This window comes from Bidens hawaiensis, unplaced genomic scaffold (genome assembly GCF_021521415.1).
Source record: "Bidens hawaiensis isolate Kalapana, Puna unplaced genomic scaffold, B.hawaiensis_p1.1 tig00022316_1, whole genome shotgun sequence".
Lineage (NCBI taxonomy): Eukaryota > Viridiplantae > Streptophyta > Magnoliopsida > Asterales > Asteraceae > Bidens > Bidens hawaiensis.
The window spans coordinates 1-26,059 of record NW_027493470.1 but is presented as its reverse complement, the minus strand read 5'-3'; the positions used below and the strand labels follow the sequence as shown (position 1 = coordinate 26,059).

The following is a 26,059-nucleotide window of genomic DNA, read 5'->3' as shown; positions in this document are numbered from 1 at the left end:
AGTAACCTTGTCAAATTTACTGAGTCGCTTACATTCCAATCTCCTAGGAACATTACATCGTCCGCATACATCACATGTGAGACCACCGGGCCGTTATTAGGCAACCGAATACCTTTATATAAATTCAAATGAACGGCCGTTTTCATGACCGCATTAAGCCCTTCCATGGCAATGATGAATAAAAAGGGAGCAAGAGGATCTCCTTGCTTGACCCCTCTCTTAAAAAAAACTCCAAAGTTGGCGACCCGTTAACAAGTACGGCAGCCTTGCCCGAACGAAGACTTGAGTCAAACCAAGATCTCCATTTGAGCCCGAAACCCATCTGATCCAAAACCGAGTCAAGGTACGACCAGTTAACCGAATCGAAGGCTTTATCGAAGTCAACTTTAAACAACATGCATTTCTTTTTACAACTTTTTATCCACGAGACCACTTCGTTTACGATCAAATGCCCATCTAGAATGTTTCTCCCCCTCACATAAGCGGTTTGCTCTACCCCTACAATAAATGGAATAACCTTTCGAATTCGTAAAGCAAGCAATTTGGAAATAACCTTAGACATACACCCAATTAAATTTATCGGTCGGAAGTCACTGATAGCAATAGGATCCTTCTTTTTCGAAACGAGAGAGATAAAAGACGAGTTGCACCCGGTCTCTAAGAAACCGACCTGCTCAAAATCTAATTTGAGTGTACATCATGCTTTGAGTGTACATCTCTAAGAAACTACATGCTTTATTGGGTGTACATCATGCTTTGAGTGTTGTAATTACTTAAAAAAATAGTGTCTTAATTTGCCCATAAGTGGTGCATTATATATAGTATAGATATATTGTGGCTTTTCACTAGGTTATAACACGTCAAGATACTCAAATAGGGTTCCTATCATTAAAAAGTTCTACAAAAAAAAATATATTAAAAAAATATTAATATGAAAGTCGTCTCCTTTTGTGGCGTCTCATGCTCAGTGAACATGTATCGGGTTTTAGAAGTGTCATTGATCAAACTCCGTGTTTTATTAATGACTTGCTAATTAACATTAGAAGCTAAACAATATTTCTAGTTACATCATTCATGGCACGAAAAAGTAATGATATACCCGCCCGATTACATGAGAAACCAAGATGGATAAGAAAAGTACCAAATTGCGGAAACCAAGCACAGGCCTATTGAAATGTATGTAGGCTTTTTAGTTTACAAACATGATTTGTGCCACTAAATGTGCTTGTTCAACATAATCCTTTTGCATTATATTTTAGTCATTTGACACTACAAAGTTCGCTCACAAATTTATATGTTATTAAAGCAACATATATTTTTAAAATTTTTGTTATAATCTTAGCGTGCGAGATCCTCCCTCCCGACTGTAAAGAATATGGTAACTATAATAAAAATAATTATGATAAAATCTAACTAATATTTCCTATGGAATATATCAAAAATCATAAGTATACTCTTTAAACTATGGTTTTATAAGTAAATCCTACCAAAATGGGCATAATTTGTAAACTCATGTTGTATTATAGATAGAGGTTCACTAATCGTTTTTGGCCTTGGTTCAGTTTAGAATCGGTTTATAACGAGGAAAATGATCAGTCTGGTTTCAAATCAGCAGTTCAGTTACGAGTTGGCTTTGAAAAAAAAAACTTTCAATAAAGGAATTTTTTACCCCACCTCTAGTTTTATATATGAAAACATAAAGGATTGAGAACTCATTTTGCCCACTCATAACAAATAAATAATTTGAATATATAAAGTTAACTCTCCCAAATTTAAAGATCAATGGACTGATGAAGTAAAGTGTAAAAGGCCCAACTAACTAACCCAACCCATTTAATAACTGGACCACCTGTCGGCCTGTCCATCAACTGAAACACTAAGGCTAGAGATGCATTTGTGCAATTACCGTATTGGTCTAACATAATTAAAACCGATTTTTTTTTAAGTTAGTAATAGGTTTTAACATGTCTAATAATCTAAATTCTAACCTATGAAACCGAGCCGGTTAATAACCGAACCAGTTACTGATATAAATTGATTTTCTTTTTAATTCAATTAAATATTAAGGGGGTGTTTGGGATTCCTTATTTAACCTCCTTATAACTTATCAACTCACAAAGTTTAACTTTCCCCAACACTTTATAAGTTATAGAAATAAAATAAGCAATCACAAACACCCTTAAATATATAAAAACAAACTTAATAAAGTTCTCTTTCTATTTATTTTTAAAATTTTAGAATTAATGTTATACATAGCATACATACAGACACACACACGCGTACATATACATACATGCATGCATACATATACATATACATGCATGCATACATATACACATACATACATACATACACAGAACCATACCGACACTCAAACACACACATACATACATACATACATACATACATACATACATAACACACATCGATCATGCATACACACACAAATATACCATAACCGGTTGTTTACCTAACAAAAATAATCGGTTCCTCCTTCAAAATGCCAAACCGGTTCCTAACCTAAGGTTTGAAACAGTTACAAACAAACCAGATTCTCACTTTTCAGTTAGTAACCAGTTTCAGGCTTTCAGCTAACCGGTTAGAATTTGCACCTTTAATTAAAGCTATGAAACAAGAAGCACACAACTATTAAGTTTTCCATAGAAGCATTACTAGTCAAAAGGTATAAGTATATAAGAACCATTAATTCAAACTCTTTAAACAAAAAAAAAAAAAAAAAAAGGTTTTCAAGCACACAATGCAGCCACCACCATTATCATCATAATATCAATATTATTGCATGGTGGTGGTTGATCACTTATGATCAATTGGGTGGCATGTTGCTGAAAGAGCTCGGGAGTCCAAAGCTTGAGTACCTAGGCGGCGGCATATCAGCTGAGCTGCCGCCACTCTCAGAAGAGTCGCTTGATGCTTTTGGTTTCAATTTCCTCCCACTTGCAATGAAGCTACCAACAATAACCTGTTACACAAAACCAAATGTTAATATTTACATTACATATTTTTTGTGTGTGTGATATATATATAGTGGTGGGATACCTGTATGGTTGATGCAGCTACTAACATTCCAGCAACCGAGCCACCTAAAACACGGCCATCTGCACCGGCTAGAGCAACGGTTAAACCAGGACCACTGATGGTATGATCACCACTTTCGGAGGGCACAAAGGAGCCTGATAATGTTAGTATCTCAAATAGGCCCTGAAAATAAAAACAGTTGAAGGTCAATTTGTTAGATCCTTCCATAATAAAAAAAAAATTTAACTACGGTTTTCGTCTCTATGGTTTGTCCAAATCTACAGTTTTAGTCCAGTAGTTTTAAATTTGCGATTTTCCTCCCTGTGTTTCATTTCACTTGCAATTAAACCTGAATTCACTAATCTCGTTAAGTCTGGTCGTTAAACCCATTAGCGTGTCCTTAACGTGAGGGACAATTTTGTCCTATTTTTCCCAAATACACCCCAACCCTTCACGTGAGGGGGCTTGTGAATTAGGGCTGGGGTTTATTTGGGGAGAAAAGGGACAAAATTGCCCCTCACGGGGTTTAACGACCAAACTTAACGGGGTTAGTGAATTCGGGTTTAATTGCAAGTAAAATGAAACCACATGGACAAAAATCGCAAATTTGAAACTATTGGTCTAAAACCGCATATTTGGACAAACCATATAGACGAAAACCGCAGTTTACTAAAAAAAGTCTAATATTACAATTCAGGATAGAAAATCACCCAAACTATTCATTGTTTAACTAAAAAAATTACAATAAAGTGGTAGGTGAACGGGTAACAAATTGCACCGCAACCCCCTTTTGAATATCAAATCCAGTCCTACTAAAAACGAAGCTTTGGGCCATCTTAGAAGCCGGAAAATTACTATTCATGATGAATTTAAAGACAAATATGTACATAACACAATGACTAGGTGTAAGACTTATAAATCTTGTACAATCTTACATGCTATCAGATGCTAATATTACAAATTATAATAAGGTTAACAATCATAATTTACAAGACTCAAAACTCGTCAACAAATATAGATCGATAATGTCACAAGAATGTTTAAACGGATTTGATTGTACGTTTTATATATATTAAGAGTTCTTTCAGTGAACTTTATTAATCAACAAGGCATGTTTTCTAAGTTCACTCGAGGCCGTAAAATATTTATAAGTGTAAACTTGACAGATGAGTACTAAAGATGCAAACCTCATATGTTGTAGCAGTACCACCGTATACCGGTGGCTGTTGAAGCGTCACACTGCTGATTATACCAGTCGCAGATAAAATACAAACAGTACGAGCTCCCTCTTGAGAGAACAAAAGAATCTTCGACGCTACATCCTGTTAAAACAATTAATACAACAATCAAGAAACCTTAGATATGTTCCATTTAAGATACAAATCCAAGATGTAACATAACAGAAAGATAACCAAACAAAGTAAATAACAAAATGTGATTAAAAGTACAGAATTAATATGTATTAGAAAACAAAAGCGAAAACATTAAAGCGATGAAACGATAAGTGGAATTTATAATACATGCCTACTATGTCCCATGAAAATTGCAGCAATAGACACTACATGCATATAAATGTAACTGTCTCGCTACTAATCATATACATGGAATTTACATAAATTAAATAAATATAATCATGCAACAGACACATGATTATCACATAGCCGATAAGTTAACTGAATCACACGCCTTAAGTTCATTAAGATGGTATAATAATATTTCTTTCAAGAGACTGCAATTAAAACTTGCTGCAAACCAAACTGATCACACTACTTAAAAGCTTGTGATTATGCAAAAAAACTAATTTTTTATTAATTAAAACAAAATTAAACGACCATATTCGATGCTATATATATCCTGTTAAAATAGTTAATCAAGAAACCTTAAATATGCTCCATAAAAGAAATGAATCCAAGATGTAATATAACAGACACTACATGCATATAAACATACAAATTGAATATGAATTTTAAAATGAAATCGTTCATTAGATACACGATTAACCACTTAGCCAATAGATTAACCAAATCACACGCCTGAAAATCATCAGGATGATATAATAATCTTTCTTTCGAGAGACGTACTGCAATTAGAACTAGCTGCAAATTAAACTGACCACATCAACTAGTCTACTTACATTAACCAAGCGATCACGCTACTTGAAAGATTGTGATTATGTACAACTCTCATTATTCATTAACCAAACATATATTTGTTAACGGAATTTCGAAACAAGATTGTTAATTTCATTTAAAAAAAATAAAAAATAATAAAAATAAAAAACCCATTACCTCTCCTTGTTCAACCATACTGACATGAGGGGTAAATCCAACTCCAGGTGGCCCTGTTCATCACATAAAATGATAAAATTATGAACTTTAATATACATTATAAGTTTATAACAATAACAAAAGCACATAAAAATCAACACATAATTAAATGAAACTCATCAAACACATAAAACTAAATATTAGTAATTAATATATACCGAAACAAGCAAACATTAAAGAACATATATAGACACATTACCGAATGTTCAAGAACGCAGTTCGTTAATGATTAAAGAATTCTAAAAGTTAACAATTAACAAGAGACCCATCAAAACACATTGAACTAGATATTAATAATATATATACCTAAACAAACAAACATTAACGAGCATAGTTGGACACATTATTGAGCGTTCATGAGCACTTCGTTCGGTTTGTTTACAGCCTTAGAAATGATTAAAGAATCCTAAAAACTAATTAGCAGTTAACATAAAAACTCATCAAAACACATAAAACTAAATACTAATAATAAGTACCTAAACGAATAAACATTAACGGGCATACCAAACACATTAATTATAAAATGTTCGCAAACACAATTGAACCGAAAATTTTGCTCGTTCATTTAGTTAATTGAACAAAATTCCTTGTTCATGTTCGTCCATTGTTAAATGAAGAACATAAGCGAACAGTTAATGAACAGTTCTCGTTTACAGCTCTAGCAATGATTAAAGAATCCTAAAAATTAACAATTAGCAGAAAAAATCATCAAAACACATAAAACTAAACATTAATAATATATATACCTAAACAAACAAACATTAATGAACATAAATGGACATAAATTTAACAATTAACAAAAAAAACTCATCAAAACAAACAAAACATATCTTAAAAATATATACCTAAACAAGCACATTATCAAACGTTCACAAACACAATTGAATATACACAGTCTAGATCTATTGACGTTCGTTCATTTTACTAATCGAACAAAGTTTTGTGTTCACGAAACGTTCACTTTAACATTTCATTTATAGCCCTAGCAATAATTAATTAAAGCATCCTAAAAGTTAATAACTAACATAAAATCTCATCAAAACAACATAAAACTAAATATTAATAATATATACCTAAACAAACAAACATTAATGAACATAATCGGATGTAAACCATCACATTATTGTTCCTGAACATTTCACCGAACGTTATAGCCCTAGCAATAACAAAATCACCCTAAATTACATGAGCAATTAACATAAAAACTCATCAAAACACATAAACCTAAATACCAATAATAATAATAATAATAAAAATAATAATAATTAACAACATATACATACCCAAAGCATCCATTTGCATCTTCAAAAAACTAGCAGGCCTCCCTCTACTTTCCCTCTTACACGAATCCAAATCCGACCCACCGCTCCCATCATCACCGGCATCCGAACAATTCCCACCAACATTTTGGCCATGCAACAACGTATACCTCCTCGGCCGGCCACACTTCCTCTTCTCGGACTCACCGCTGATCCCGCCAGCTCCAACACCCTCCGATCCATCCCCGGAAAGATCAGAAACAAACTCAAACGGTTGTTGATGCTCAGAAGTCATGGTACTGATCACTTGGTTATTAATAGTTACGTTTGCATGTTGTGTATTGTTTGTTTGATGATCAGCAGCCATGTTGAAGACTTGATCGGTGGAGTATGAGGTGAAGAAGTGGTCGCCTGAAGAAGCCATTGATAGAGTTCAGATTGATATGTTGGAAGAATGTTTATGAGTGAGAATGTGAGGATATATAGGAGTTTAGGGTTTGTTGGGATATTATTAATGAAAGTACATTAAATTAATTTAATGGTTGTTTTTTCAGATATGTTTGGTTCATTGATCTACTTAAGAGTGGAATCCACTAGTTCAAACTAATAACCAACTCATTATCATTAAAGTAATAATATAATTATGAATGTAGTAATTAGTTTATAATGTGTATATATATATATATATTAAATTTTTGAATAGGTTAAAATATAAAAAGAAGACATCAATGAAAAGCTTAAGAAGAATTTGTGGTATCAGATTAACCATTTTAAAAATCAAGATTTTATAATTATGATTCCATTATTGTGTATGTTTTTTAAACGAGCAAGACCGGGGGGGGGGGGGGGGGGGGGGGGGGGGGGGTATTTTAGTTTTTTTTCTTTATTTTTCCTTTTTTGGGTTTTTTTTATATTTTGAATTATGATTTTTGTAATTAATTATTTACTATTTAATTTAGGGGGTTTGTTTTATTATGAATGCAATTCAATTTTCACTCAAATTTATATTTGAATGATGACAAAAAATTTATTTGAATGATGACAAAAAAAATTATATTTTAAGAGGTATCTCCTTGGATTAAAATGTCTTTTTATTTCTTACTCCAAATACACCGTGTTAGAGAACCGTCAACCACAATTAAACATTTAGGTTATATATCTCAAAATACGAATTATTTTACTAGACTTGTCTCATCAATTGGCATGCAAATTTATCAATATAAACATCCTCATGTAAAAAAATATTATAACCTATTTCTGAAAACATTATGTAAACTCAAATGTTGACATTTCCACGGGAAGACGACAACATGAATCAAAACAAAGTTAACTCAATTGTAAATTATGCTCATTACATTCGATTTTTTCATGTAAATACAACATTCCCTCATCCTGCAAGTTTTGTTGAAACAAATTTTCCAGCATACCATGAGTTCAATCAATAAACATCCCTTTATAACACCAAGAAAAATCAAATTCTCAAATCCGATTATTTCTATAAACGTTGATATAGCACACACCACACAACTTCGAGAAACAAATCTAAAATGCCGTTTGAATTTAGCATCTTATCTCATATGAACCCGCTTTGGTAATATACTTCACCCACTCAACCGTATTGTACCCACTCTTCTCCCATACCTACAAAAATAGACCAAAATGTGTTATTTCGCCACAATGGGATAACCGTTTAGTGCAAGTAAACCAAAAACTGTACCTTGAGAAACCTGACTCTTAATCCAGATGCTGTAAACATTGGAACCTACAAAAAGACGAGAATACGGATTTTAAATGATTTATTTTAATGATAAATTGAGCTCATGTTTAATTATTATTACCTGAAACTCCATTTGTATTGGTGGCCTAGTCCATGACTTCTTTTCTGCAATCGTTGAGATCAACTCGACTTCTGCACTCAGAGTTGCCTCTGTTTGACCAGGAAATTTTCGGATCCTGCGAATATTTTATAATAAGAACACGTGTTATATAAAATAAAACACACAGGCAACGGTTAGGTACTTACTTCCACATTAAACAGTCCAAAGAAGCATTGTACTTTGCGTGCCCTGATGTCACTTGAACACTTGTTTTTGCAGTCTGTTTGGGTACCGGAACCTTAACCACAACTCCGAGTGCAAACATTTTTGCACCAAAAACGCTCTTTACCTGAAAAACGAGTGTTAATAATATATCAATATTCAAATACAAACTAAGTAAATCAGATCACAATTTAGTTGTTTTACAAACCTTCACGTTAACTTCCATGCGTGTCCTGCCCAATTCTTTGATGGTTGGTAATACACGGAATGGAAGATTTACACCCTCGGTAATACGATATCTGTTAAATAAAATATCAACTTATTAACATAAATGTTACAATATGTTGATATAAGATTTAAATATTATAAAAAAGGTATGTTTACTTCATTAGCTCGAATTCACCATCTGGTGGCACAAAGCTCACGGTTTTCTCTGAATTAAATCGGGTCAAGTTCACACACTGATGGAAGGTAACATCATCCAGCTCAATGGTTTTCCCACTGCATTAAACAATAAAGTTAGTTGTAACTATACTGGAACAAACATGAATAATATGTGAAATATAAATTACCTCTTAGTAGGGCGTGACTTGATTTCAGATTCTTTTTCTAGTCCAATTTTGTCATTTAATCCCAGCTTCAAATCAGGCATTCCAGAAAGGAAACATTTCATGAGAATCTTGCCCGTTACATCACAACGTAGTACACTACCTATTAGCATTAAAGTTAATAATCAGGGAATTAAATATTAAACATATACACATGTCATTAAATTTGTACCTTTGGAAGACATGAGAAGATTAACACTTTCCACAATATCCAAAAACACTTCATTCTTTTTATAAGCAAGACCTTCCCTGCGCCATCCAACCGCGCCAGTTACTTGTAAAGTAGCATTGGGTACAGGTTTATCTGTAGGCTGTTAGCATTCATTGGGGAAAATAAAACAAACCACGGTTAAGAAAAAGTTTAATTTCTATATAAAAATTATTATTACCCTATAGATGATTGAAAATAGATAATAGGTGACATGTAACCTTGGATGAGAATGGTGAGCGTACACCTTCTTGAGTAATGTACAGCTTCAAGATTTCTGGTGAAAGATTTTGTGGATAACCGAAGTCCATAACTTCTGCATATAAAACAAATAATATAGCTGAGTGAAACATGATATAGTGTGAATAAACCTAATAAAATATGAAATAAACAAAGCATCACATACCGTCTAATAACTCATATATCAAAACAAAGTTGTTACGGATGGCATCCTCATCAAAAGCACCGCCAAAATATGATTTAAATAAATTAACCGCCTGCATGAGAAAAGAAATAATTGTCTAACATCAATCTTAGGAGTTTAAAACAAAAACTTAGTTATTGGTCTACTGCCTTATTGTTGAATAAAGAGGTTAAAAGGTTCCAAATTCTAAATATCATATTTACAAGTCTTAATCTTTCTTTCAATCTTTCGTGAAACAAATATCAATGTAATAGAAGCTTGAACATAAAATAAAAATAAGGAAAAAGAATTACCTCAACAACAAACTTGAAGGCACATGCTACATTGGCATTACTGCTGACAACAATGACAATGTAGACATTGCTAATTCTCATATAGAAAAAAGAGCAACCACTGATCTGGCGAACAGGACACGTGCCTAGTTCTTTTGTTTGCATTATGTGCAGTCTGAAGGCATCAACCATATTTCCCCTAAAAGATGTGACAGTAAATAATAAATAAAAACAGTAAGATAAATGAACACATTTATATGAAAGATAAAGACGACACGGAAATGAGGTGAGATTGTGGGAAGTGAACAATAATTATAATTTCTAACAATAAGCGTAATCAACTCTCCCTCATAATTCTTCCATATAACATGCACTCCTGACAATTTGTTACTGATTTGCTGACGTGGCACTTCCTAGGTCAATCCACATTCATGGTCTCAATTTGGACCATATCAACATTTCAGGTTACCATTTGCTTATTGGTGGCTAATGCCTCATGCCACTCATAACATTATATGTATGCATAATGCATTTACACAAATGAAGAAAAAAAGACCTTGTAATAGAATTGCTCAATGAGATCCGCGTATAAGACCTTGTAATACAATTGCTTAATAAGATCCACATATAATTCAACTAATAAACAAATTTGGCAAAATATCGTATACGGTATACATGATACAACATAGATGATAATAAAACAGGAAACTACGATGAAGACATAAAATCGACACATGGAATTAATAACATCAAAGAGGGCAAAGAGGCAGATAGCATATTGACATATTTAACATCTAAATCTCAGATTCAAGGTTACACGTAGAAGGTAATCACGAGCGTGCAAAGACTGCCGCTAAAACAAAACATATAATTTAGTATTAATCATCTTGCTGACAATAGAAAATCAGGTAGTAACCAGAATCATGATAGAAAACTTTCTAAAAACTGCTTTCAAAATGAAATCCCTTCTCTTATATAATCGATTTCTCAATACATACATAGAAGAACCAGTTTTAGGTAGTGAAATGCATTCATAAACGCTTGTAGTTATTGCTTAATTGTAATACAGAAGACAGTTATGTAACTGCATAATCCACTCACCTTCTCTCTATTTCTCTCTCAGTGGATCCAATTAGAAATTTGTGCATGTGCTTACTTCAAAGTAGTATGTGTATGTACAGAGTTTAGCCTTACAAAACGCATTGGCTTACTTAACTAATTCAAAACATGACGGCATGACCTAGATTCTAAACTAGCTCTATAAAACTAACTTCTTAGTAATAAATTAGCAATAAAAGAACAAACAGACAGATAGCGTATTTAATCTCTAAATCTCATCGATTCTAGGTTACACATAGAAGGTAATCACATACATGAATAGACCATCGGTAAAACAAAACATATGATTTAATACTACTCATCTTGCTGTCAATAAATAATCAGGTATTAACCGAAATCATACTAGATGACTTTCTAAGGGCTGCTTTAAAAACCCAATTCATTCTCTTATATAGGCCAACTTTAGGTTAAAAAATGTGTTAAATAACACATGTATGTGTTGGCGTGTTGCTTTAATTGTGATACAGAAGGCGATTATGTAATCGCATAATCCACTCTCTTTCTCTCTCTCTCTCATTATATCCTATTAGCAATATACACACATGCTAACTTCAAATTAGTGTGTGTACATACACATTTTAGACTTACAAAAACTAGGGGTGACCGGGTGAGCAATAACCGAATCGAAATTAACCAAAAAAAGGTTATTGTTAATTTTTTACTGTCAGTTAACCAAAACTAACCATAGAGAAATCGTTGATCAAGAACAGAACAAGATCCTTAAGAAACTTTCTGAGCTCTCTTATTAAATTACTCATTAAATGAAGACCCAACCAAACCAATCATATTTTCATATATTTCTCGCTTTAATACCTCCATTTCATGTATTTCATGTTTTATACCACCATCATTACATGTATCATGTATGTATACCTTCATTTCATGTATTTATGCATCCATTTCATGTATTGATTATTAACCGAACCGACAACCGAACAAATTAACCCAACCAGCTAACCAAAAACCGATGGGTTAACTGAGGCTAACAACCTAACCGAATCGTGCACACACCTACGTCTTGACTAATTAAAAACATGACCTAGATTCTAAACTTACTCTACAAAACTAACTTATTAGTAACTTATATTAATCTTCATTTCATGTATTTATGCATCCATTTCATGTATTGGTTATTAATCAAACCGACAACCGAAAAAAACCAAACCGACTAACCAAAAACCGATAGGTTAACTGAGACTAATTACCGAACTGAATCGTGCACACATCTAACTTCACTAATTCAATACATGACCTAGATTCCAAACTAACTCTATAACCTAACTTATTAACTAGCAGCAGAACTTATACTAACCTTCTAACCTAGGGCAAAACAATACACCAAATCAATAAACTCTATAATGTAACCTAATTAACAAAACCAATAATTAAACTAATAAGAGCACATAGATATAGATAGATAAGTTACCCAACGTCATCGCGATAGAGGCGATTGATGAGAACATCACCGCGAAGGTTTAAAAAGTATATAGCGGAAGCAGCCACCGGCATCTCTTAACAGCAATCGCCGGTGAAGTAATAATAATAATAAGTCAATTGCACAGTGGCGATCAGATCCGGAAGCTATTGTTTATAGAAGAAATTAGGGTTTGAGCTTCAGATTTGTTCAATTGCAGCAGCTGCAGCTGCAGCTGTCGTAAACGGACGAATTGTGGCAGCTCCGTTTGAACATAAACGCCGCTTGTTTTTTTCATGTGTTTTGCTATAGCTCGGGGTCGGCTCGTTTCGAGTTTATTTTTTAAAGCTCGAGTTTTACCGGGTGAGTATTGCTGACAGTTTGTGTCTTAACGAGTTTAACAGGTTATAGACAACGAGGTTTTAAGGCTGTTTAAAAAGCTCGCGACTTGAACCTCGGGCTCACGGCTCGCTTGAGTAGTTTTCGGATATTTCGGATAATTTTCGGACGGATATTTTGAATAGTTTTTGGATATTTCAGATGATTTTTCGGATACTTTGGATATCCGATATATTTTTAAAACTAGTTTATAATTTTTTTAAATAATTATTATTTTTTTCAGATAATTCGGATATCCTCTTCACTATCCGGTCGGTTATCTTAAATTGGATTCGGATAGTGGATTGGTCCGGATATATAGTCCAAAAATCCAACTTTGAACAACCCTAGTTCGCCAGGTGCCGTCAGGTCGGTCGACTAGGGATTTGCGAGTACTCGGCTTAGTCAGTAAGTACTCAGGAATTACTCGTCAAGTACTCGACATAAACGAGGAGTATTCGATGGATTACTCGTAGAGCACTCAGTCGCCTAGACCAATTTTTACAATACTACCAATATCAGAGAAGCATTTTGTCTAGCTGGCGTGCTGGCTCGATGAGTTAAAATAAAACATAATATTTAAATTTCATTTTTTAATATACTTTCAATTAGATCTTTTAGAAATCATTTGGTATATTTATATTTATAAAATTTACAATTATCTATATATAGTAAAGTTGACAGTCGGTGCCACAAAAGTGGAATTGGTTACAGATTTTTAATACATATTAGATATTTGTGAAAAGAAAACAAAACGGTGAGTCTGGATGAGTGGCTTGGGTGCTGTTAGATACAATTCTTTTTTTCCAATTTTTTTTCTAACATTGCATCATTGTGGTGGGCAACTAAACCCGTTTAAAACATAATTTGATTAACAAATATCTAGAACATAGGTGTGGATAATGTATTTTTTCTTGAAAAAGTATTTAAAACATGTTTATGTAAATCCAATTGTTAAAATGTCCGAGTTTTACCGACCGAATAAATGTCTTTTGTTTAGAACAACGACTTTCTTTTTTTGTGTTTGCGCCACCGCCCTTTCCAATTTGGAGATCCATGTTGTCCCACTCTGACAAGACTATGTTGTCTTAACCTGGTCCGCGTTGGCTTGAGAGACCGAGTTCGTGTCGACTTACAACGGTCGGGTTTTAACGACCAAATAAATATGTTAATTTTTTTTTATAATACGTTATATGAGTCCCGCTACTTTTTTTTGTTTCCTATTTCAAATATGTTAACTTAACTAATTAATTTTTAGGTTTAGTTATGGTACCGTAATAAACAGTCAATACTAATCGGAATCGCGTTACCTAGCCACTGCAACATCCGAGTTTTACCGACCGGTTCCCGCGTAACGCGCGGGTAAATCACTAGTTAGTATTCAAAAAATAAAATAAAATTTTTATTTATACTTATTCAAAGTCAATAAAGTCTTTATCTATATATGTTCATTCATTTAAACTTTTATCAGTTTATGTGCTCCATGCCGTGCAGATGATAAACACAAGTGTGCTGATTTCTGCATAATCGTTACCATAATTCTTCGTATCAGACACCGTAAGCATTCATGATTTACACAGTTTTCATATAACTATTAGAATCCAGTAAGTAGTGGACTATGAAGTTGTATATTTTGAATTGCCCACCAACTGTTCGATGAAATGCCTGAACCAAGTGAACCTATTAAAAGCTGAAAAAATCTATATTCTTTCAACCCCAAGCCTTTATTTTACTCGTCAAATGTTTACGTTACCGCTGATCAGCCTTTTTGTCGGTTTTTCGGGTTAACGAAACTATAGACATATAATATCATTAGTTAGCCATATAGTGATGGATGCTTTAGTGCTCTCATGTTGCTTTAATAATATATTTGAAACCCATGTCCCAATTGGGTTTTCCAAATCTTGGAAGACTACAATAACAAGAAACCGACGGGATGGAATTAAGTTAAGTTTGATGCATCCGTCAAGAACCCGAGCTTACCTTAGGAAACCAATCAAGAAACTTACAGACCCTCAAGGCATTAACGATCCACCCGTTTTTAGCGTTAACGAGCCATCAAATACGGGAATTGATTCAGCCTCTATTGATTTTGACGACAATGAAGAGAACGAAGAGAAAGAACGAATAGACGAACAAGAATCCGAAGAAAACCCCAAGTGGGACCCGGAAGAGATTGAAACGATAACCTCTCTGTTTCGAGGCAGAATCCCTCAAAAACCCGGAAAAGTAGTTAGAAAACGGCCTCTTCCGCTCCCGCTTTCGTACAAGACCCGACCACCGGGTCTCCCATCTTCGAAACAATGGGCGAGGTCCACGAGGACCGAAAACCCTTCCAAGAAAAACTTTATCTAGTAGAGTGTACAAAGACCCGACCTTTCTGATCGGTCTCGCGAAAGAAATTAAAAACCTTGATACCGAAAAAGACGTTTCCTCAGTTCTTAACAAATGCAGTCGATTTCTTAGAAAAGGTTCGCTATCTTTAACTGTTAGGGAGTTAGGACACATGGGTCTGCCCGAACGAGCTTTACAGATATTTTGTTGGGTGCACGAACAACCGCATTTGTCACCAGATGACCGGCTTCTCGCTTCGACAGTTGAAGTGTTGGCGAGAAACCATGAGCTTAAACTGTCTTTTAAGCTAGAAAACTTCTTGAGCTTATCGAGCCAAAACGTGTACGAGTCGGTTGTGAAGGGGTTCATAAGAAGCGGTAACTTAAAACTCGCATACAAGCTTCTTTCCGCCGCTAAAAACCGGAAAATGGTTATCGATTCTAATGTTTACGCTAAGCTTGTTTTAGAACTCGGGAAAAACCTCGATAATAATATTATCGTGTTGAATCTTTTAGAAGAGTTAGGGGAACGAGACGATTTAAATCTAACGCAACAAGACTGCACCGCGGTTATGAAAGTTTGTATAAAGATTAAGAAATTTGATATTGTGGAGGGTTTGTTTGACTGGTTTAAGAACTCGGGAATGAAACCGAGTGTTGTCATGTACACGACTGTTATTCACAGTCGGTATGTTAATAAATGTTATCGAGAAGCACTGGCTTTGGTTTGGGAAATGGAAGGGTTAAATTGTCTTTTTGATCTTCCGGCTTACCGAGTGGTGATTAAGCTTTTTGTTGCTCTTAATGATCTCCCGAGGGCGGTAAGATATTATTCTAAACTTAAGGAGGCGGGATTTTCTCCAGCGTTTGATATTTATATGGATATTATTAAAATTTACGCGGTTAATAAGAGATTCGCTAAGTGTAAGGAGGTGTGTAAGGAGGCGGAAGTTGCAGGGTTCATGGTTCCGGTTGATGTAACTGAAAGAATAAACATGTGTTGAAGTTTATGTTTATAAAACAGTTGGTATGATCTTCTCACCCTTTGTTTTACTAAATGTGAATTGAGTTAATTTATTAAATAGTGTTTGTTTTGTGTAGAAATTTTGGGTCATGCATTATATGTTTGGAAACATCATGTACTATATTTTTTTTTTCTGAATAGTGTAGTGTGTGTGATATATTTACGCATGTAAATGAACCGAACAAACATGAACATGTAGTCGAACAAATTTTGTGGTCATGTTCGTTCATTAATAAAACGGGCATGTTCGTGTTCGTTCGTGTTCATTCGTTCAAAACCTAAACAAACAGTTCACGAACGTAAACGAACAGAAACGGACAAAAACAAGCAAACTTAAATGAACATAATTGACCAAACATAACCAAGTATACACACACAAACCACACACATAATTCAAGCGAGCCCCTTTTATGTTTATATTTATATAAATACAACTACTTACGTATTTGTTAAAATTTATACGAACGTAAATAAATGAACAAACATAAGCGGGCATTCATGAACATAAACGAACGAATAAAAAGTGTGGCCGTGTTCGTTCAATTAAATGAACAAAATAAATATGTTCATGTTCGTTCATTTATTAAATAAGCAAAACATAAACTTCCTGCCGAACAATTGATGGACAGTTCTTGAACATTCGGTTTGTTTACAGGTCTAGCCGTATATTGTGATTTAACTATCAGAATAACAAATGAATTTATTACTCTTTGTAATATGATGTATTTTAAAATGGTTGGACTGTTAGAAGAAATATATATGGGAAGAATACCTAAGTTCAGAATCCACACTCAACAGGATATTTAAAAACATAATACATTATATGAATTAGTTTTTAACTAGAAGGTTATAGTATATATTATACACACACACAAAAAAAAACAGTTTCAGCAAGATTTAATCAATCATGATCACCATTTTGTGCATGTAAAGGAAAAATAGTCAAATTGTAGTGGTGGATATTCATTTACATGATGTTATCAGTTTTAAAGCAGCATCTGTCAATTGTTCGCGGAAATGAGACCGACTTGAGGAACCTAACGATGCATAACGTTGCCATCGAACGTTGTGTATACTCGTGTACACACATAATGCTTATAATACTATGTGTTTCATAACATGTATATCTGGTATTTGCTGTCATACAGTCACTTGTTTTATCATATTAATTTTTAATAATAATAATAATAATAATAATAATAATAATAATAATTTCACATGATTCTCTCCTCCATCTTTTTGTCTTGATGCTTATCCATTGTGGTCTCATAAGTCACTGTCTTCCTTGTAGGACTCTTCCATCGAATACCACAAATCTTCAAAGATGTGAATTTGGGAACTTTCGAAACATGCTTTGATGTCACACATAACTTCAAAAATTACATAAATACCCTTTTGACTTTTCTATTTTTATGTCATCGTGGACTTAGTCTCACCTTTTATGGATTAAAATCAAATTACTTATTCAGAAAAAAATGAATCATAAAGTCATAAGTCATAACATAACACATCTTAAATGAAACCAACTTTTAATTCTTTCACATGATTCTTCTTTCATCTTTTTTCCTTAATGCTTATCCTTTAACACGACTTTGTATCGAAGATTCAACGATTAACATTAACATTAAATACCAAACATTAACTTCTCATTATCTTAGAAACCATACACCAACTTACAACCATAAGCGTCGATAATCTCATTTCCAAAACACGCCTGCCAAAAGCTAGGCTTATTCTTTAATCACTTCAATATTATGAAAAAGATAATAATATCCTCAACTCTATACATTGGATAACCATGGATTTGAACAACTGAACAAGTCAAAATAAGTCAAAGTTTTACGCGTTGAACTTCTGTTCTGCAGCACTTGTGGAAGCCTGCACATACCAAAATTAACATATATTATAAAACTGTCACAAATTAATAATTAGTTATGATTTATTAAGGTTTTGAATTTTATCATTTAAGCTAACCCCAACAGATGTAATAAACTGGCAAACTGCGCATTTAACCGACCGAGCTCCATACTGATACATCAAAAGCATCCTGCAGTTTCCACAATTCACATGTGCTACCTGATTTGCTGTTAAATGGTTCACAATATTTTTAATATTAAGTTATTAACAATAATATGATCAAATAATCGCAATAATATTTACGGGCCCGGTTACCTTCTAAGGCTAAATTAATGGTGTGACAGCAAGAACATTGTACACTTGTTGCACCCCGGATATACATGAGTAATGTGTGACAGCCTCCACAAACAAGTTGAGCCATTTCTGTGCCTAATATAAAAAACCCATATCAAGAAACATATAAAGTTAATAACTTTAGTTTGAAATTTTATAAAAGTTTAATAATTTATAGTTTACCAGGTGGAGGAGCAGCTGTAACAGCATTGCAAACTGCACAACATACTGAAGTTGCTCCAACTGGATAAAGTAAAAGATTTCTACATGATGAACACACTAGCTGGCTTTGAGTACCTGTGTATGCACCAAATACATAAATGATAAAACATCTTTTGTTTATATTATTATATTAATATTCATCAAGAAAAACCATCTGGGTATTTTCTTAAATTTAAAATCTTGGTTTCTTGATTTAAATACCAAATAATGAACAACCCAACATTTGCACCAAATTATTTCTATTTATAACTTTGAAGTGAACAATATTAATATTCTTCAAGAAAATGGATTCAAATAATAATAATAATAATAATAAACAACCAACCATTCGCAGGTGTTGGGGATGTAAGTGGAACAGGAGGTGTTGGATAAGGAGCAAGAGGAACTGGCATTGTAAAATTGAGAGAAAAAAGATTATGAATTCTTGAAAAAGATTATAACTTTTGAAGCTTGAAGTACAAGTTCTTTACTTCAACTCTCATCATGTACCTGTGAAATCAAGAAAATAAATAAAAATACAGGCTTTCTTGCTCAAGAAAGGTACAGTCACTTTTTGATGAATCAGAGTACTGGGATTCAGAAAAAGTGTCAGAAAAAAGTGAAATTTAAGACACAAAAGCATTTATTTTGGCACTAAAATTGAATTCATGAAGCTGTTGTTAGTGGGTGGATAGGATAGTCTTTTTGATGGCAATATTTCATATTATTATGAACTAGTTGGGAGTGGGACAAGCACACACCTTTGCTAGTTGTTTGCAGATGAGAGAGAGAAAGAAAGATGAGTTGGACAAAGATGGTGATGAAAGAAAAGGCATACCTTGGTGTTTAAAGAGTTGGATTTGAAATATTATATATATTGCTAATCTGAGTATGAACATTTAATGCAGAAAAAAATTTAACTGAAAATGATGTTGTTAAGGTCTCTTATCTGTAAAAGCTAATCTGCACTACTTTTGTTTTAGACCATGTATAGTGGACGGAGCCGTATATGAGAGTGTTTCGCTTCATTTAACGCACCTCACCATATGGGTATTTTACAAAAAAATGGTATAGCGGGTGGGGTCTTTTCAAATCATTACCTCATTAATATTTTTTATTAAAAAAACAAATAAAGCAACCACAGTAATGGCCCATTCTTCCTCCATCCAACGTTTTGTGAGAAGCGCCCATCGCCCAAAAAAGAGCCATGGAACTCCGGGGGCGGGTGTGCAGGGCTTTATGGGAGCGGTTTGTGGTGGACATGACGCCCACTACAGATGGTCTTATAGGTAGACCGTCTAATGTATCATATGGTTGTATGGCATGACGAAAAATGGTCATATGGGCCGTACAAATATGTCATTGGTGTGCTCGTAAAATCAGTCATTAACGTGTCTAACATATCATAAAACCCTTATGAAACATTATGGTATGTATGGAGTGTCATTATAACACGCCATACGACTCGTAGAACCAAACGAGGTGTATGAAACATCAATGATGTGTCTATAGTATGTTAGTGGTGTTTCTTTAGCCACTCCTATACAAATACACCAACCTCCACCTTTTAAAATATTTTTGCACCCTCTTTTCTTTCATTCACTTATATCGATATGTTTATGTTTATCATTATCTCAATCATATTCACTAGCATTTTTAAATTCTTTATACCATCACCTCAATCTGTCACTATTCTAACTGTATTCACACACCGTATTTGTATACAACGGATTTTTGTCTTGCCTACTTACCATTTATGATACTAGGTCCCACACAATATATCATTAATCGACAAACTTAAAAGATTTATCTTAATTAATTTATCTTTAACAATAGCGCATATGCCTTTGATACATAATACAAAATTTGAGTCCCACTTCTTTTATCTAGACATAAATGATAGAATATGTATTAGTTCATTTTATCATTTAAGATGTTTCTCTATATAGTATGCAAAATTTAAAATTTTGGGTTAATATTTGTAACTTATAGACCAAAAAGTTGTTACTTAATAGAAGTAATGTTATCATAACCTCTAACTAGGCACCTCCCTAGCCGACTCAAGCCGCCAACCAAGTCGTCGAGACACAACCCAAGCTAGCTCAACTTGGCTAAGACGATGCCTAGTCAAACTACTCTGACCGAAAATGTGCCAGATTATTTAGGCTACGATGGTGCCTTGTTGACCTTCTTGGCTTCATTAAGTGGGTGATTCCATCATTCTACTCTTCTTTTGTTGTTGTGGTTTTTATTTATTCATTTGGATTTCATTTGTTTGTTTGAGCGTCCATTTGCTCGTTTGAAAAGTGTAGCTTCTTTTTCCACTGAACGAGGCTAGCAGCAATTGGTGGTTTTATATTTTCACTTAACGGGACTATAAAGGAGTCATAGGATGATCAAGGAGGTGAATCCCACATTCTAATCTTATCTTCTCGTTGTGGTTTCCATTTATTCGTTTAGGATTCCATTTGTTCATTTGAAAAGTATAGCTTCAATTTTCACTGAACTAGGCTAGCAGCGATTGGTGGGCTTTTGTTTTCACTAAATGGTACTACAAAGGAGTCGTGGGATGATCAAAGAGTTGAATCCCACATTCTAATATTTTTTTCTCTTTGTGATTTCCATTTATTCGTTTGAGCTTCTATTTGTTCATTTAAAAAGTATAGCTTTAGTTTTTACTGAACTAGGCTAGCAGCGACTAGTGTGCTTTTGTTTTCGCTAAATGGTACTACAAAGGAGTCATGGGATGATCAAAGAGTTGAATCCCACATTCTAATCTTCTTTTTCTCATTGTGGTTTCCATTTGTTTGTTTGAGCTTTCATTTGTTCGTTTGAAAAATGTAGTTTCTCTTTTCACTGAACTGGGCTAGCAGCGACTGGTAGTCTTTTGTTTTCACTGAATGAGTCTATCAGGGACTAGTGAGATGATCAAGAAATGTCACCCCTAATGAGTTTTAAGTTTTTAAATGTCTTAATTGGTTATGATTTTGAAAAAAAAAACTTTGGTTATAAAAATAGGCTTAAATAAATTAAGTAATGGATTTAAACATTAAAAATACATAAACTTTTTTCTTGAAAAGATAGTATTTTTTTTAGAAAAAAAAAATTTCGGTCCCAACAAGGTGATCAGACTGAAGGTCGTCGACCACCCTGCCCTCCTATCCAAGTCTGCCTTGAGTCAAGCCAGCTTCGGTTGCGGCTGGTTGGTGCTTGAATCGGCTAGGGAGGAACCTAGTTAGAGGCAAATGTCATTATTACGGGTTAAATTGTGTATATTTGAATATAATTTTACAAGTGACCCCACAAAGGTGACAAATGTCATGAGCCATCGAACAACTAAGATTTGCCCACGTCATCATGCAAAAAAATAATATTATTAATAAGTACTTAATATTGGAAAAACTCTGCAATCGGTCCCTCCACTTTTGGAACTAGATGTCTGCTTTCCAATCCATATTCGTTGGTACAAAATTTAATGATTTAAACTACCATATTTAAATTGACAATTAGTAATTTAATAATTTTCAATATGTGTATTGCGACGTAACGGGTTAAATGCATTACATGTTCGAATGCTATTGCGTGTTGCAATGGGCATGCGACAGGAAATCGATCAGTATTGGTTCGATTCATTATGGTAAAAGTTTCCTAGCAAAAAGTTGTGTTATCAAAGTTGGTAGATAAAAAGTAAATATGTAAGTTGAAAGGACAAAAATTTCATTACCAAAAGGTATGTACGTGAAATTTTTGTGACTTAAGTATAATAAAACAAAGTTTATAATTAGAGTTGAGAGACCAAAACGTAATTGTTTGAAGGAGGTGTTGCGGCTAAATTTATAGAGATCAAAGTTCACGCTTTGTCTTTTAAAGATATAAAATTTTATCATTCTTTTCTTAACTATATATTAATATGAACTTTTATTAACAGCTAATTTAGATTACTGACGGGCCACTGACTCATCGAATAGTATCGGAAACCATTCTCACGACGAAACTCACTATAAATGAATGTACAATTAACATAAACTTAAACTTAATTTAAAGAGTATACAATTTATTTTGTCATTTTCTTTCTTTCCCCTTTTGTTTTGTTATGCAATAAGCCACAAAATCAAAACCCCACCATTAAATTAAACTTTTCAATATTGTTGGATTGCATATGCCTCCACAAATTAAACTTTTCAACACTGTTCTAACCATCTAGTTATTGTGTTAAATCACACATGTCACATGACTCACGTTATAGTACAATATAATATTGTTTTATTATATGCCTTAAGTTCACTCATAGTAAGGTAACTCACTATATATAACTAACTATATACCAATCAATATTGTTTGTTTTGTCTATGAAGAATTTACATATTTGTTTTAATTAACCGAGTGGAGTGGAGACTTCTCGTGATATCATCCTCGATAAAAAAAATCGAATAATATTTCTAAAGTTATTGGTTTTACTAAGTTAAAAAAGTATGAAAGAAAAATAGTGGAACTTACTATCATTTCAGATGAAAACATGTAGGCCTAAAGGTAGTACCAACATATGCAAAAGAATAATATGAAGATGAGTTACCACTTTTCATGTTTAGGGCCAAACACATGTGAACTAGACCCCATAACACGATTTGAGACGACATGATTTTGTACAAAAACAACTCATATCACTATCTTTTGATGGGGGTAATACCGTTCTAACATCTAATACATCTACTTAGGAATCTTTCTTTTGAACGTCATGTTGATGTCACAATGATTTAAGTTTATCATTCATTATCTACGTCTAAAATATCCATGTCAATTCAGATGGTGTAACGGTGTTTTTTGGAATGAGACAATCTTGGCTTTCATATTTAATTGTAGTCTTGCTTTTCAATAATTCAATAGTTGCAAGTGAGTCTTATGACAAATGCTAGAAGTCTACTAACAAAAATAACAACCAAATATTGAAAACATATACTATATTCTTTTATTATTTTTCTTGTTATTATTTTTTTTAATTTTAATTCAAGCATCAACGTTACGGTAAAACCAACATGTGAATTTCTTCAAAATTGACGTGGATGTGACGAAATGTACACAAGACCATCCTTTAGTGATATGACTAGATGGTACCATATGTTATATGTACACTTAGGGTGTGTTTGTTTGACCTCTTAATTGGGTCTGACCGAATCAGATTTCAGATCGTTTGTTGAAGTAAAAGATGATATCTGAATGGTTCCATATTCCGAATCAGATATAAAATAACGACGTAATTGCCCTTTCTCCTTCTTCTCTTCTGGCAACCATCCTCCCTTGATCTCGGTCCGACGTAATTGCCCTTTCTCCTTCTTCTCTTCTGGACGGGTTTATGTATTCCCAACCCCGGACCCGATTATTATAGCCCGTCCCAAACCCGGCCCAAAACCTATCGGGTATTTATCGGTTATTTACCCATCGGGTATCAAGCATACTTGCGGGTTTTAGGTATCTATCGGGTTTGACAAATGACCATTATGTTATCTTTTGCTTCTATTGTCTAAGAATTATCAAACTGTAATGAACGGCTTGGTTTACGGTTTATAACGAAAATCGGCCATATAAACCAGACCGGACCGTAAGATTTCATGATATATGTATTTAATTATCAGTATTTTATAACATGGGCTAAGTTTAGTAACTTGGGAGCATTGTTTGCAGAAATTGCAGCTTACAATCTAGGTGGGTTGTTTCTAATTAAAGCGTAAAGGTTTTTCTATTTAATCTCATCTAGCATTGTGTCTTCTTAAAGGTTTTAAATCAATTGCTTCTATTTCAACAACTTATACTAACATATTTCAAGGGCTTGGTAATCTTTATCTTGATTGGCATCTACAAGTTTAACTGATATTATATTGGTGATGAAGCATCAAGATTAATGGCTAACTAAAACTATCAATTTTGGTTTACAAATATTTTTTCGTTTGTGATGGCCGATTATTTTAATCGACATAATATATTATGTGTTTTTATAGATGCATAACTAGTCCAAACCATGAAACCAAACCGTTAGTAACGGTTTGGTCTGGTTCAGTTTTTATTTTCAACGGTCCTGTTTCGGTTTTCGATTATCAAAATCGTCAATAACGGTTTGCTTTATTTTATGCTTTTACTTTTATAGTTTATGTTTGTCGCATATGTTGTTATCTGTTATGATAGAGGTGGAATGGTTTTGTGTTTCCAGCACAGGGAAGGTGGAAGTTTCCCATGTTTGTTTTGTTCAAAAATCTCGATTTTTTGCATTTGGTTAGTCAGATTTTTAATAAAAGCTTTCTGCCGTTTGTTAAATTGTTAATTCATTTTACATTGTTCTTTAGTTATGCATTTATTATATGGCAGTAACTAGTATGATGCAATAATCATCTTGAGAAGTAAACTAGCTTTGTTTGAGATATCGGCTCAAACAAAGATTTTAGCAGCATGCCTTGTTCTTGTTTAAAGAGTTTTTAAGGAAAAAATAATATTGCCTTGCAGTCTCAAACAAATTGTTAGCAAATTGTGCAACTAATCTTACACATTAGATTCAGGTCAGGCTAGCCCGCTGTGTTGGTCAGCTCGCGCACCGCAGGTGCAATACAGCTCGCAGCGTGTGCAGATCAGTTTATGTTTTATTTTTTGGTAAATTAGTTTATGTGAACTATTTTATACACGCTGACCAAGTATATACTAACTTTATGAGGTCAACTGACTTCAATTAGAATTTCAACTAATATAATGATTTTAATATTTCTGATGATTACTATTTGCGTAATAATATTTGTTTATATCCCAATTACAGGATAAGCTACACAAATGAGGAAGTAATGTAGCGGATACATTTGGACAACATGATGTGCTTACATGAAGGAGATCGTTCAAGAAGGACATGCCATACTCGTCAATAACAATGTCATTAAAAACATTCTTTCTAGTAGTGTTTGGTATATTTGTTGACAATCTAATCATTTCTTTGTTATTTTAGTTTTTTAAGCCTTGTTATGTTTGTTGAGATATAGCTCAAGCCTTGTTTAATGTTTAGGGGGGGGGGGGGGGGGGGGTGGGGTCTACTTGTGTGTGTATTGTTAGTTATTTGTGTTAGCGTCTTGGTGAAATATTTTTAATATGTTTTTGGTTGATTATAATAAAAGTTTGTTTTAATATGTATTTTGATTGGTTATAATGACAGTTTAGTCATTTAGTTAAGTTATTAAGAGCACTAACTAAACGAAT

The 26,059-nt window shown here is 33.6% G+C and overlaps 2 protein-coding genes and 1 pseudogene across 5 annotated transcripts; 1 reads left to right on the top strand and 2 right to left on the bottom strand.

The window, feature by feature from the left end:
- Positions 1-8,021: 8,021 nt before the first annotated feature.
- LOC143565302 (AP-2 complex subunit mu-like) lies at positions 8,022-12,955 on the bottom strand. Its single transcript, XM_077052308.1, has 12 exons — positions 12,719-12,955; positions 10,195-10,372; positions 9,884-9,974; positions 9,699-9,793; positions 9,442-9,580; positions 9,234-9,372; positions 9,046-9,162; positions 8,870-8,960; positions 8,646-8,788; positions 8,461-8,575; positions 8,340-8,384; positions 8,022-8,263 (listed from the first exon to the last, which is right to left on the bottom strand). The coding sequence occupies exons 1-12, from the start codon at positions 12,799-12,801 to the stop codon at positions 8,183-8,185; spliced, it is 1,317 nt and encodes a 438-aa protein (XP_076908423.1). The 5' UTR covers positions 12,802-12,955; the 3' UTR covers positions 8,022-8,182.
- Positions 12,956-14,559: 1,604 nt separating this feature from the next.
- On the top strand, positions 14,560-16,530 carry LOC143565301 (pentatricopeptide repeat-containing protein At2g01860 pseudogene; annotated as a pseudogene).
- A 1,443-nt stretch (positions 16,531-17,973) lies between these two features.
- On the bottom strand, positions 17,974-19,776 carry LOC143565300 (protein LOL1). Of its 4 annotated transcripts, XR_013141040.1 has the most exons (8): positions 19,594-19,704; positions 19,179-19,342; positions 18,815-18,928; positions 18,614-18,727; positions 18,416-18,525; positions 18,255-18,319; positions 18,119-18,222; positions 17,974-18,086 (listed from the first exon to the last, which is right to left on the bottom strand). XR_013141040.1 is itself a non-coding variant. In XM_077052307.1 (6 exons), exons 2-6 carry the CDS (start codon positions 19,243-19,245, stop codon positions 18,281-18,283), a joined length of 444 nt encoding a protein of 147 aa, XP_076908422.1. In that variant the 5' UTR covers positions 19,246-19,342; positions 19,671-19,776; the 3' UTR covers positions 18,066-18,280. The 4 variants fall into 4 exon arrangements, 2 of the variants coding, with proteins under 2 accessions (XP_076908422.1, XP_076908421.1); XR_013141039.1 differs by having other exon boundaries at positions 17,975-18,086; positions 18,119-18,319; XM_077052307.1 differs by having other exon boundaries at positions 18,066-18,319; positions 19,671-19,776.
- Positions 19,777-26,059: the final 6,283 nt, after the last annotated feature.

What these genes read in the sequence shown, in the direction of transcription:
- LOC143565302 (XM_077052308.1), bottom strand. Translation starts at nt 12,801, where the DNA reads ATGCCGGTGGCTGCTTCCGCTATATACTTTTTAAACCTTCGCGGTGAT. An exon ending in CCTTCAAGTTTGTTGTTGAG is followed by an intron (nt 9,975 to 10,194) that starts GTAATTCTTTTT and finishes TTTCTCATGCAG; the next exon opens with GCGGTTAATTTATTTAAATC. An exon ending in GCTCACCATTCTCATCCAAG is followed by an intron (nt 9,581 to 9,698) that starts GTTACATGTCAC and finishes GAATGCTAACAG; the next exon opens with CCTACAGATAAACCTGTACC.
- LOC143565300 (XM_077052307.1), bottom strand. Translation starts at nt 19,245, where the DNA reads ATGCCAGTTCCTCTTGCTCCTTATCCAACACCTCCTGTTCCACTTACA. An exon ending in ATCCCCAACACCTGCGAATG is followed by an intron (nt 18,929 to 19,178) that starts GTTGGTTGTTTA and finishes GTGCATACACAG; the next exon opens with GTACTCAAAGCCAGCTAGTG. An exon ending in TACAGCTGCTCCTCCACCTG is followed by an intron (nt 18,728 to 18,814) that starts GTAAACTATAAA and finishes TTTTTATATTAG; the next exon opens with GCACAGAAATGGCTCAACTT.